This window comes from Salmo salar, chromosome 02 (assembly GCF_965601325.2).
Source record: "Salmo salar chromosome 02, fSalSal1, whole genome shotgun sequence".
NCBI lineage: Eukaryota > Metazoa > Chordata > Actinopteri > Salmoniformes > Salmonidae > Salmo > Salmo salar.
Genome location: NC_138292.1, coordinates 89114347 through 89128545, shown reverse-complemented (window position 1 = coordinate 89128545; position 14199 = coordinate 89114347). Strand labels below are relative to the sequence as shown.

The window sequence follows — 14199 nt, the reverse complement described above, 5'->3', positions numbered from 1 at the left end:
GCATAGCTGTGGGAGACCACCTCAAGCTCCTGGTAGAGCCGGGGGTGGTGTTTACCACTCCACCACGCCTTCAGCAGGCTGGAAAAGTGATCGTTTTTCATATTAAGACTGACCAAGAAATGTGTTGCTTTTACACATATTTGTTCATTGGTTTGGAAATAGTCTTGATTGGTCAGTCATTGGATTCATTTGTTTTACAATATGTTTAAATCAAATCAAGCTTTATTTATACAGCATTGTTTTTTTCCCCTGTGAAACCAATGAAAATAAACATAAATATTTAGTACACAAACAGAGGATGAAAAACAAGATTAACCACTGAAAGACTAATGAGCACCCTAAAGAAATGCCAATGACTAAAATATTAACAATTGGATGCAGCATCCAACCCAAAATATCAGATTGTTTTACTACGTTGTTTGTTGTTACATTTCCCAGCAAGAAAAATCTAAAATGTTGCTCAAACAGAAGAGGAACTAACAATGAGTCACTGACAACAACCACAACTAAACAGGTGGGGTTTTAGGAGGGGTTCTGATAGACACTATGGGGGTGTCCACTGAAAGTTGACTAGTAACAACAACTGGGACCTAAAAGACACCCACCACGAGACCCACTAAATCTGCCCAAGAAGAGGCAAAGACAAGAAAAACCCACACCAAACTTAAAGACAGGAAGCAAACCAAAAAGGTGGAGCAACTAAAGGTGTTGACTCTCCACATGTATCAAGACAACTGGAGCACTGGGCCAGACACTCTTAAACAGAACCTGGACCAGCTCAGGTGAAACACCTTCCCACTAACGAGATGGACAAGCCAGCACAGGTGTAACACATACTGACTAAAGAGGTGACACCAATCAGTGCGTCCTACGTGCTATAACGAGCTAGACGTGCTAACGAGCTAGACGTGCTAACGAGCTAGACGTGCTAACGAGCTAGACGTGCTAACGAGCTAGACGTGCTAAAGTAAAACCTCAAAACATAAATGGAACAACAAAAGCCTGTAAAACCTTCCCCCTTAAGACAACAAATATATCCTATGTTTTTGTTGGACAAGTTTGCTCACCACCAACAGAAAACAACTTCCATTTCACATGATAATAAACTACAATGCTTCACCTTCACCAACATAAACATGGTGTCTACTGGCTGTCAACAATTAAAAACAAGAAAAAAAACATTTTTCCCCACTAGCTTCTAGAACTCTCGTCTTCCTAAAACTCACTAGCTTCTAGAACTCTCGTCCCCTTGGAACGAGCCCAAACAAAACTCATCTCCAATACGGAAAAACGTGCAGTCAAAATAAATTGTGATCCATGGCAACGCACTGGCTAAACGCAAAACACAAAACTTTTTAACTGCCCAGCCTTGAGACAATCAGCAACCAAGTTGTCCTTACCACAGACATGTCTGATTTCAAGAGGAAACTCCTGCAATATCCGTAGTAACTTTCCACCTCACTGCAGAGCTTCTCTCTCTTTTCTGGGTTCACTAGATAGGCATGTTGTTGGATCGGGGCCCAGTCCCCAATGTCATGCTCTAGTACATTTGGGTTGGCACATCTGAGAATGAACCCTGATATTCTAAAAGCAGGGCAACAATGTCAATATAATTGTACCAAGAATTGTCAGTTGGTTACATTAATAATAATAATTACTAAATGTTACATAAATTGTAAATATCAAATATCAAAACCAAATATACACCCCTTTTTTAATATGTATTGGTAATAATTAACTTAATGGTGAGGCATGGAATAATAAAATGTATCTTTTGTCAGGCTGAATGTTTGAAATATAAGGTGTTTTGAGACATACTTCTTCAGTAGTGGAATAAAGACAATTAGCATTTGAATGTTGCAAAGAAATACTGGAGTGATATAAGATTGTTAATAAAATTGATTATAGACCAATTTATTATACTGCGTCCATGTGTATTTATTTCTTTATTTTAACCTTCATTTAACAGTAACCGAAAGGTTGCTGGATTGAATCCAAGAGCTGACAAGGTCAAAATCTGTCGTTCTCCACCTGAACATGGCAGTTAACCCACTGTTCCCCGGTAGGTCATCATTGTAAGAACAAATTCTTATTTACAATGACATCATTGAAAAAACAACAAAAATACACTTTCAACTACAGCCGGACATATATTAGTCTTCTTTTCAATGACATTTTGCTAGGTGGACTATCCCCAATGTCAAACACAGTTTTAACGTGTCCAAATCAATAACCAATATGCAGAAACAGTGTGATATATTGAAAACCTAAACATAAAATGTGCTATTTACGCACATCTGCCACAATAATTATATTACTTGTATTTTTTTAAACAAGCACCTTATGAACTGCACAAGCACCAGAAACGCTGTTGCTTTGACAAGTAGCAATAAATCACTGATATCGATTAATTGGGAAATCAGAAAACTAACACAACTAAAGGTTAGAGGACAACCTGCAGAAGACAGTCAGCTACATTTTGGAGTGATGCATTTAAATGTAGGGGTCACTAAACAAAGGAACCCAACACTTATTTGTCATCACTCATCGATATCATGTTGAAATCAATTGTGCGAGAGGAGGGAGATGAGGTTGCACGTCCTGTTAAAACTAACAGCTCAAAAACCACACGGAATCTGGGAGTAAGGTGTACATCACTGGTTAGAGGACAATTTGTAGAAAACTGCTAGCTACATTTTGAAGTGTTGCATTGTGATTCCAGTGGGTCACCAACGTGGTTAAGTGTAACACAGCTCTTTTTTTGTTAGTCACTTTTTGTTAAATCACATAAATAGTACTCTTCCATTTCAGAGCCTGGATTTTCCCCCTGAGGCTAATATCCATATCATGTTGAAATCAATAGAACAGGGGGCAAACGTTTAGGGTTCTACATTGTGACATGATTAAAATACTCCTACTACAATGTTAAAACATTCTACATTGTGACATTGAGATCATGAAACTACTCCTTCATGTATGTATTTTCTGATGTTTGATCAGCTAACTTTTATCAGAGTATCTCTTCCCACATTGATCACAGCTAAAAGATTTCTCTCCTGTGTGTAGTTTACGGTAGGATTTCAGGGAGCTTGACTGAGTAAAACTCTTCACACATTTATCACAGCTATAAGATTTCTCTCCTGTGTGTGTTTTCTGGTGCTTCTTCAAATACTGTGAAGTTGAGAATCTTTTTCCACAATCTGAACAGTGGAATCGTTTCTCTCCTGTGTGTACTCGCTGGTGTCTAGTCAGATGGCTAGATGAAATAAAACTCTTCCCACATTGATCACAGATATAAGGTTTCTCTCCTGTGTGTGTTCTCTGGTGTTCAGTCAGTTCTCTAGATGTAATAAAACTTTTCACACATTGATTACAATTAAAAGCTTTCTCTCCTGTGTGTCTCCTCTGGTGTGATAACAGGTTGCTTGACTGAGTAAAACTCTTCCCACATTGAGTACAGCTGTATGGTTTCTCTCCTGTATGTGTTCTCTGGTGTATAATCAGATAGCTAGATGTAGTAAAACTCTTCCCACATTGATCACAGCTGTAAGGTTTCTCTCCATTGTGAATTCTCAGGTGTACTTGAAGTGATTTTAATCTTAAGTAACTCTTCCCACAATCAAAACAGTGGTGAGATTTCTCTCCTTTGTGTGTTCGCTGGTGTATTTTAAGTTCTGATGAAGATTTGCAATGTTTCCCACAGTCAGAGCAGCAGATAGATTTCTTCCCTGTGGGTCTCTGCTGGTGTAACTTGAGGTGAAAGGATCTGGACAGACTCCTCTCTGCCTCATCAGCATCATGGTGTTGAGGCTCCCCAGAGGATCCACGATAGTCACGTCTCTCTCCTGTGTGAACAAGTCAGACAGATGGTTAAAGGCCCACAACAGTAGAAATCCACTGAAAAAGATGATGCCAACAGCGTAGCCATGATATTGTACAACAATTGACGTCTGTAATGAATGTTAAAATTACTTGACAATTGTCTTAAGACAGTCAAGTGAGCAACAATAGTCATATTTAGTCTTGTTTTCAAATTAGTAGTAACTAGAAATAAGTAAAAGGTGTTGAACTCCTAAGCAGTGTGCAGGCAACTTTTGGTATCCAATATAGGCCCCAATCTGTGTTTGCTAAAATTGCGACAAGGGCGATGCACACGCAATTTGGTTGTAGAAACTCCTCCCTAATTAAGGATGTACTATATCTGCCTGGAGCAAAAATGGTGAGCAAGGGCCTCCCGAGTGGCGCAGTGGTCTAAGGCACTGCATCGCAGTGCTAGCTGTGCCACTAGAGATTCTGGGTTCGAGTCCAGGCTCTGTCGCAGCTAGCCGCAACCGGGAGGCCCATGGGGCGACGCACAATTAGCCCAGCGTCGTCCGGGTTAGGGGAGGGTTTGGCCGGCAGGGATATCCTTGTCTCATCGCGCACTAGCGACTCCTGTGGCGGGCCGGGCGCAGTGCACGCTGACCAGGTCGCCAGGTGTACGGTGTTTCCTCGGACACATTGGTGCTGCTTGCTTCCAGGTTGGATGGGCATTGTGTCAAGAAGCAATGCGGCTAGGTTGGGTTGTGTTTCGGAGGACGCATGGCTCTCGACCTTCGCCTCTCCAGAGTCCGTACGGGAGTTGCAGCGATGAGAAAAGACTGTAACTACCAATTGGGGAGAAAAAAAGGGGTGAAAAAAATATATATATTTAAAAAATGGTGAGCAAAGATTTTAGTTTTTCACAATGTATTCTGAATATTACAGCGCACTATCAGCGCAAGATCAGGAGTGCTACTCAAGGAAACTCACATTAAGCTGTGTCTATTCACTAATTCACCACCGTGGGGGAAAACTCAGGGGAGTTCTCATAGGCTGACAGCAAAAATAGCCTCCATTTCCAGGTTGATTATGAATATTATTATCATTTTACACTACTTTGGATTATAATTGTAAGGCTCGTTTGAATGTCCTGATTTAATATAATGTTTGTGTTAATGTCGAAAATGTAATACTTTATATTTAAACTGTTGGGGGTAGGGGGCAGTATTTACACGGCCGGATAAAAAAAGTACCCGATTTAATCTGGTTATTACTACTGCCCAGAAACTAGAATATGCATATAATTATTGGCTTTGGATAGAAAACACCCTAAAGTTTCTAAAACTGTTTGAATGGTGTCTGTGAGTATAACAGAACTCATATGGCAGGCAAAAACCTGAGAAGATTCCTTACAGGAAGTGCCCTCTCTGACCATTCCTTGAGCTTCTTGACTCTGTTTATTGAAGACTGAGGATCTTTGCTGTAACGTGACACTTCCTACGGCTCCCATAGGCTCTCAGATGGCGGGAAAAAGCTGAATGATGTAATTCCAGCCCCAGGCTGAAACACATTAGCGCTTTTGGCAAGTGCTCTATCAGAGGACAATGGGCTGAGGCGCGTGCACGAGTCGACCCCATGTTTTTATTTTCTATCGTCTTTGAACCTAAACACAGATTCCCAGTCGGAATATTATCGCTTTTTTACAGCGATTTTAAACAGTGGTTGACATGCTTCGATGTGCGGTAATGGAATATTTAGAATTTTTTTGTCACAAAATGCGTTGTGCATTCTGACGAAGACAGCAAAGGTAATAACATTTTTCTTATAGTAAATCTGACTTTGGTCAGGGCTAAACTTGGTGGGTGTCTAAATAGCTAGCCCTGTGATGCCGGGCTATCTACTCAGAATATTGCAAAATGTGCTTTCACCGAAAAGCTATTTTAAAATCGGACATAGCGAGTGCATAGAGGAGTTCTGTATCTATAATTCTTAAAATAATTATGTTTTTTGTGAACGTTTATCGTGAGTAATTTAGTAAATTCACCGGACGTTTGCGGGGGGTATGCTAGTTCTGAACGTCACATGCTAATGTAAAAAGCTGGTTTTTGATATAAATATGAACTTGATTGAACAAAACATGCATGTATTGTATAACATAATGTCCTAGGGTTGTCATCTGATGAAGATCATCAAAGGTTAGTGCTGCATTTAGCTGTGGTTTGGGTTTATGTGACATTATATGCTAGCTTGAAAAATGGGTGTCTGATTATTTCTGGCTGGGTACTCTGCTGACATAATCTAATGTTTTGCTTTCGTTGTAAAGCCTTTTTGAAATCGGACAGTGTGGTTAGATTAACGAGAGTCTTGTCTTTAAAATGGTGTAAAATAGTCATATGTTTGAGAAATTGAAGTAATAGCATTTCTAAGGTATTTGAATAACGCGCCATGGGATTCAACTGGCTGTTGAGTAGGTGGGACGATTTCGTCCCGCCGACCCTAGAGAGGTTAAAAATGACTTCAACCAGTAAAATGCTCATTGGCAAGTTTTCCATCAGCCTGACAATGAGGGTTTGTCCACTAAGTGTATGCCAAAATGGTCCATAATCTCACCTAACAATAACATAGACCTACTGTAGGACCCATAACTTCACCTAACAACATAGACCTAGGACTATAAATCATTTAATATTTCAGGTGAAACATGGAAACTAAAATGTCTGTGATGACATTTCATAACCTGATCACCAGATCATTTTGTGAATAATCCCACTAGGCTACTCTGTAATGAGTTGTCATTCTAAATGTCCTGAATAAAGGAAAATAGCTCTGTGTGTTGTACAATAGCCTACCCATCAAGGAACAGTTCTCTACACATTGTGAGCTAAGTATCTCTGTGTTCAGACAGACTAACGAGACCCTACTGTAAATCAAGCAGACAATAACACATGATAAACATCGATTTGTTTGGGATGTTGGATCCAACGTGGAGCACGGCATAACTGTCTTTATCAGAGTAATGAATGAAGAAGCACATTTGACTGGCATGCAGAAAATGATTTCGTGGATCAGCTGATGATAGTTGAACATGTGACTAACTAAACAGCTACAGTATTAAGTATTATGTGTAATTATTGAAGAACCACATTAATGACAGTATCCATTTGGGTGTTGTCAATAAAGTTAAGGTGACTCTCGGTTAGAACCATTGGATTTAGCAAACTCTGAAATGATTTAGGATTTCTGTGCCCGTGAAAACTGTTAACCCAGTGTAACATAAGGAGACACTAAATGTTACGTAGTTAGAGTGCATTTCAGAGATCTGAATACAACAAACTGTCCGACAGCAAGATCCAGTATTTAAGTTGAAGCTCATCATATGACAAGCTTAACGTTATGACTATAACTACTGTTCCCTGAAGGAGGGAAACTAGGTACAACATACAATTAAATCCACAAGTTATGACTATAACTACTGTTCCCTGAATGAGGGAAACTAGGTACAACATACTATTAAATCCACGTTATGACTATAACTACTGTTCCCTGAAGGAGGGAACTAGGTAAACATACTATTAAATCAAACAAGCTAAGCGTCAGTACAGAGACAAAGTGGAGTCGCAATTCAATGGCTCAGACACGAGAGGTATGTGGCAGGGTCTACAGTCAATCACGGACTACAAAAGAAAAACCAGCCCCGTCGCGGATCACGATGCCTTGCTTCCAGACAGACTAAACAACTTTTTTGCTCGCTTTGAGGACAATACAGTGCCACTGACACGACCAAAACCTACCAAAACCAAAACCTGCGGGCTCTCTTTCACTATAGCCAACGTGAGTAAAACATTTAACTTCTTTGGGGTAGGGGGCAGTATTTTCACATCCGGATGAAAAGCGTGCCCGTAGTAAACTGCCTGCTACTCAAGCCCAGAAGCTAGGATATGCATGTTATTAGTAGATTTGGATAGAAAACACTCTGAAGTTTCTAAAAGTGTTTGAATGATGTCTGAGTATAACAGAACTCATATGGCAGGCGAAAACCTGAGAAACATCCAACCAAGGAAGTGGGAATTCTCAAGTTTGTAGTTTAAGGGATTGTCTATCCAATATCCTGTGTCTGTGGGGTCAGATTGCACTTCTTAAGGCTTCAACTAGATGTCAACAGTCTTTAGAACGTTGTTTCAGGCTTCTACTGTGAATGGGGAGAGAATAAGAGCTATTGGAATCAGGTGTCTGGGAAAAAGCCATGAGCTCAGTCATGCGCGCGGCCGTGAGAGCGAGCTGAGTTCCTTTTCATTTATGAAGACAAAGGAATTGTCCGGTTGGAATATTATTGAAGATTTATGATAAAAACATTCTAAAGATTGATTCTATACATCGTTTGACATGTTTCTACAAACTGTAATATAACTTTTTTGGACTTTTCGTCTGAACCTAGTGCATGCGCCTACTGCATTTGGAATAGTGAACTGAACGCTCGAACAAAAAGGAGGTATTTGGACTTTATAAATATGGACTTTATCTAAACAAAAATAACATTTATTGTGGAACTGGGATTCCTGGGAGTGCATTCCGCTGTACTCCAATTATTGCAAAGTGTGCTTTCGCCGTAAAGCTTTTTGGAAATCTGACACAGCGGTTGCATTAAGGATAAGATTATCTTTAATTCTATGCATAACAGTTGTATATTTTATCAACGTTTATGATGAGTATTTCTGTAAATTGATGTGCTCATTCACTGGAGGTTTTGGAGGTAAAACATTTCTGAACATTACACACCAATGTAAAATGGTTTTTTTTAAATATAAATGTGAACTTTATTGAGCAAAACATACATGTATTGTGTAACATGAAGTCCTATGAGTGCCATCTGATGAAGATCATCAAAGTCAGTGATACATTTTAGCTGTATTTCTGGTTTTTGTGACGCCTCTCCTTGCTTGGAAAATGGCTGTGTGGTTTTTCTTGTCTAGGTGCTGTCGTAATAATCTAATGGTATGCTTTTGCCATAAAGCCTTTTTGAAATCTAACACTGTGGTTGGATTAACGAGAAGTTTATCTTTAAAATTGTGTATAATACTTGTATGTGTGAGAAATTTGAATTATGAGATTTTTGTTGTTTTGAATTTGGCACTCTGCTATTTCACTGGCTGTTGGCGATGCTACCGTCCCACATACCCCAGAGAGGTTAAACGTGTTAACCCTCGGTTAAGGCTGCAGGCCCAGACGGCATCCCCGGCCGTGTCCTCAGAGCATGTGCAGACCAGCTGGCTGGTGTGTTTACAGACATATTCAATCAATCCTTATCCCAGTCTGCTGTCCCCACATGCTTCAAGAGGGCCACCATTGTTCCTGTTCCCAAGAAAGCTAAGGTAACTGAGCTAAATGACTACCGCCCTATAGCACTCACTTCCGCCATCATGAAGTCCTTTGACTAGTCAAGGACTATATCCCCTCCACCTTACCCGACACCCTAGACCCACTCCAATTTGCTTACCGCCCCAATAGGTCCACAGACGATGCAATCGCCATCACACTGCACACTGCCCTAACCCATCTGGACAAGAGGAATACCTATGTAAGAATGCTGTTCATCGATTACAGCTCAGCATTTAACACCATAGTACCCTCCAAACTCGTCATTAAGCTCGAGACCCTGGTTCTCGACCCCGCCCTGTGCAACTGGGTCCTGGACTTCCTGATGGGCAGCCCCCAGGTGGTGAGGGTAGATAACAACATCTCCACCCCGTTGATCCTCAACACTGGGTCCCCACAAGGGTGCATTCTCAGCCCTCTCCTGTACTCCCTGTTCACCCACGACTGCGTGGCCATGCACGACCCCAACTCAATCATCACGTTTGCAGACGACACTACAGTGGTAGGCTTGATTACCAACAACGACGAGACGGCCTACAGGGAGGAGGTGAGGGCCCTCGGAGTGTGGTGTCAGGAAAATAACCTCACACTTAATGTAAAAAAAACAAAGGAGATGATCGTGGACTTCAGGAAACAGCAGAGGGAGCAGCCCCTTATCTTCATTGATGGGGCAGTAGTGGAGAGGGTGGAGAGTTTTAAGTTCCTCGGCGTACACATCACGGACACACTGAAATGGTGCACCCACACTGACATTTATAGAAAAAATCATACCTAGTTTGATGTTTTTGTGACAATCAATGAATTAGTTATTGATTTTTACAATTTTAAATCGCTTTTGGCCAATGTCTGTTAAATATCTGAATGTGTGAATATAAATCCAACTTTACCTCGGTCTGAACTTTCATTGTCTAGGTCACATTTTTAGCCATATTATTGATTGTTAAAGCCAGGACATTGTTTGTGATTAGGAAACTATGAGAACCACACAAAATCCAGGGGGTGATCACGCTCTACCACTAAGTGTCAGTTTAGTTGGCCCACGTAAGACAGTCTCGTGTTACAATTGAATGTTTAAGTAGCATGAATTGTTCCTGTTCACACCGAGGTGAAGAGTGGAATAATGGAAGGAATGAATCCCAGCCTGACGCTCATCATCTGTGGAAGGCGGGACTTCCAGCCAGGCGCGGATTTCATTGGCCTTTTCAGGTGTGATTTTAGATCCTTCAACCGAAGTCGTGACTTTGGTATGTTGTACCAAAGTTGACTGACCCTTAAGGGAACTAAACTGCCATAAATACAAGGAAAGTCAAGTAGTGTTTTATGATTTAAAAAAATTACAAATCCGGGAAGGCACCAGCTTTGAGAAGGGTTTAAAACGAAGGTTTCAAACAATTCATAAATGTAGGTATGTTTCGCCTTTAATGTAATGGCATTGAAAAATAAATAGAAAAAAGGCGAATAGCTGTGTTTGAATACCCATACTAACATACTGTAACTACATACTTAAGTTAGTTAATTGTAGTATACTGTAACATTTTTACATTTACATTTTAGTCATTTAGCAGACGCTCTTATCCAGAGCGACTTACAGTAGTGGATGCATACATTTTTTTTTTTTTTGTACTGGCCCCCCATGGGAATCGAACCCACAACCCTGGCGTTGCACACACCATGCTGGCGTTGCAAACACCATGCTCTACCAACTGAGCCACAGGGAAGACTAACTACATACTTAATGAGTATATACTACATACTATTAGTTAATTTTAGTATACTGTAACGACATACTTAATGAGTATATACAACATACTATTAGTTAATTGTAGTATACTGTAACTACATACTTAACCTGTTGGGGCTCGGGGGCAGTATTGAGACATTTGAAAAAAATATGTGCCCATTTTTAACTGCCTCCTACACCAACTCAGAAGCTAGGATATGCATATCATTAACACATTCGGATAGAAAACACTCTGAATTTTCTAAAACAGTTTGAATGGTGTCTGTAAGTATAACAAAACTCATATTGCAGGCAAAAACCTGTGAAAAATAGATCCCAAAAAAATGTGAATTTTGTGACTGTACTATTTAGTGTCATTGTTTTATAGATACCATAGTGAGAAAGGATTCATTTCGCAACACCTACGGCTTCCACTAGATGTCAACGATCTTTATAAAGTTGTTTGAAGCGTCTATGATAAACAGAGAGCAAATTAGAATCCAAGGAAGTTGACATGTCATCACTTCATTTTTTTGCGCCTGCGCATAAATCTGAGAAACGTGAGTTTGTCATCATTTTTTATCTAGACATAGGATAGGTTGTGTGAAAATATTACTGATATTTAACGTTAAAAATGGACCAAAAGATTAATGCTAAACAACATTTGACATGTTTGAACGAACATAAATAGATTATTTACTAGTTTTTTTTTTTAGCTTTTCGGCGTGATTTTACCAGCCCCCCAACCACGTTTTGTGGGAGCATAATGAACGCTAAGTACTTGGTGTTATTTGGACATAAATTATGAACTTTGTCAAAAGAAACCACATTTGTTCCGGACCTGGAATGCCTTCCGGACCTGGGATCCTGCCTTCTGATGGAGATAATCAAAGGTAAGGGGGTATTTACAATGTTATTATCGATTTTAGATGATGCTAACTGTATAACATAGCATATTGTTCTTAGCATAACACCCCGTTTATTGCAAAATGTGATTTCCCAGTAAAGTTATTTTGAGATCTGGCCATTCGGTAGCAATTACGAGATGATAATATATTATTCTTTGAATGACAATATTATAATTTACCAATGTTTTCGAATAGTAATTTTGTTATGTTCACCGGAAGCATTTCTGAGAAGAAAAAAATCTGAATTTCACGCTACTGTAAAATGCTGTTTTTGGATATAAATATGAACTTGATGGAACAAAAAATGCATGTATTGTATAACATAATGTCCTAGGAGTGCGCTCTGAAATCAGAGTAGATAGCCAGAGCGAATTTATTACCAATAAGCATACTACATACTCAATTCACATCACAAATAGCACGGTTAGTATGAGTATTCTAACACAGTTAATGACTTATCAACAGCACTAACAATTTGACCCCCACAGGAAATCTACACTGGCAGTTATAGAAAGACCCATTTACTATATAACCATTGATTCTTGAAGAATATAACTTATAAATGCCTCAAATGTTTCAACCGTATTACCCCACCAGAAACCAAAACATAAGCTCATAAAACACCACTGTTTGTCAACAAGCACTGTATAGCCTTGAAATCTTGTTTAAAACTATAATTTTGACCTCATGGATGGCCAGTGCTTGTATTTATAGTGTAGTCAATTCAGGTGGTAGCACTGAGCTGGACTCAAACCTGGGTCCAGCGACTGTCAAGCCAACACCTTATAACTGTTACACCAAGATGTCCGAACTAGGTTTTGGGTTACGGTTGCTACAATAGCTTTCTCTATGAATTTGAGAGAGTGGTTACATTTCTCCAGACCCCATTCCTCAGCTGTTTACCAAACCAAGTCTCAGGGCTGACATTTTGTTGCTGTTTAAATCCTAGGCTGCCCCTTTAAAAAAGCCACACAATCAAATCAACCAACCTACAGTCCAAACAATAACAAAGCTGTCATTCCACCACTGTTTTGGTAATAAGATGATGATGGGGCTGGAGAAATGTAACTAGTCTCAAATGCATAGACAGACCTATGGATGCAAAGACTGACCATCCATGATATCAACATTATAGTTTTAACCATGTTGAGGCGATACAGTGTTGATTTACATTGTTTCTCAACATTTGAGTAAAAAAAGCTTATTTGGGGTTCTGATGGGGTACAACAGTTGAACTAAGCTCATGAGGCATGTGTTATATTCTTCAAGAATCAATGGCTATAAATAAATAATTTAAAAGTCTAAATATGGATGTAGATATTGCATATTTCCCCTGTAACACCACACATCAGTTCAACAACTGCATAGTTTGTGCCTCTGTATTTAAGACAGTACTTACTAGTGTTAATCATGGCCCGTTTATCGTTAGAACCATTGGATGCCTTAAGATGCGTTTGGGAAACCGAGCCCAGATATCCAGTTTCATCCTCTTCTTCCAATGTGACAGACATCTCCCCCTCCTCCTCTTTCACTCTGAACGCGTCTTCCTCTTCTTTAACTGAAACGTCTTTCTCTTCTTCTTTCACTGTAACAGCCTCACCCTTTACTTGTTTTTGTATTGGGACATCCTCTTCCTCCTCTTTCACGACAACGTTCAGCCACAGTCCTTCTTCCCCCGTCCAGCAGACCTCTTCTTTAACAGGAGGAGAGTAGCTTAGTGAACTCATGGTCGGGAATGCTAGCTAGCTAGGCTAATGCTAACTTATCCAGCCCGCTAGCTGACCAATAACAACAACACCGTAAATATGAAATTAAATCTGATAACTAACTAGACGACAGAAGTGGGTTTAAAACACAGTGGCTAATATACACGAAAGCGTCTAAAGAGCTTTATTGGTTCGGCTATTTTGTCTAGCAAGCTACCGAGGTGGCTGACTAACTGTTGCTTTCGTTCGAAAGAAGCGTTCCGTCCACTAGATTATACGTCACACTAACAGCATCGCCTTAAAGCCCCACATGATGTATTGTTACACCATGTAGGAGCAGTATAGACCTAGTCTGTTCATTATATACATCTACATGATGTCTTGTTACACCATGTAGGAGCAGTATAGACCGACAGTAGCTAGCTACTTATTTAGATTTAGTTTGACTTAATGAAACTGCCTTAATAAAGGTGCTGTAGTAAAGAAAAATGTAATCGCACTAATCAACCAACACATTCAGGTATTTGTATATCTCAATATAATAGTAATATTTCATTAAATTCATTTAAAAATAATCTTTGTCTGAAATAAAATCTGATCCTCAACTGCGTTTCCCTCCAGTCAGTAGACGGCGATGTGCGTCTTTCAGGCGATGCTGCCAGTGTGACGTATAATCTAGTGGACGGTTCTT

General features: G+C 39.8%; 1 protein-coding gene across 1 annotated transcript; it reads right to left on the bottom strand.

Annotated features, from left to right (window-relative positions):
* Positions 1-240: 240 nt before the first annotated feature.
* LOC123738677 (uncharacterized) lies at positions 241-14195 on the bottom strand. The gene is made up of 2 exons (XM_082969013.1): positions 13202-14195; positions 241-3845 (listed from the first exon to the last, which is right to left on the bottom strand). Exons 1-2 carry the CDS (start codon positions 13527-13529, stop codon positions 3001-3003), a joined length of 1173 nt encoding a protein of 390 aa, XP_082825139.1. The 5' UTR covers positions 13530-14195; the 3' UTR covers positions 241-3000.
* Positions 14196-14199: the final 4 nt, after the last annotated feature.

Coding starts and splice junctions, on each gene's coding strand:
- LOC123738677 (XM_082969013.1), bottom strand. CDS start 13,529: ATGAGTTCACTAAGCTACTCTCCTCCTGTTAAAGAAGAGGTCTGCTGG. Junction 3,846..13,201: donor ACGGGCCATGATTAACACTA/GTAAGTACTGTC, acceptor TTGTTCACACAG/GAGAGAGACGTGACTATCGT.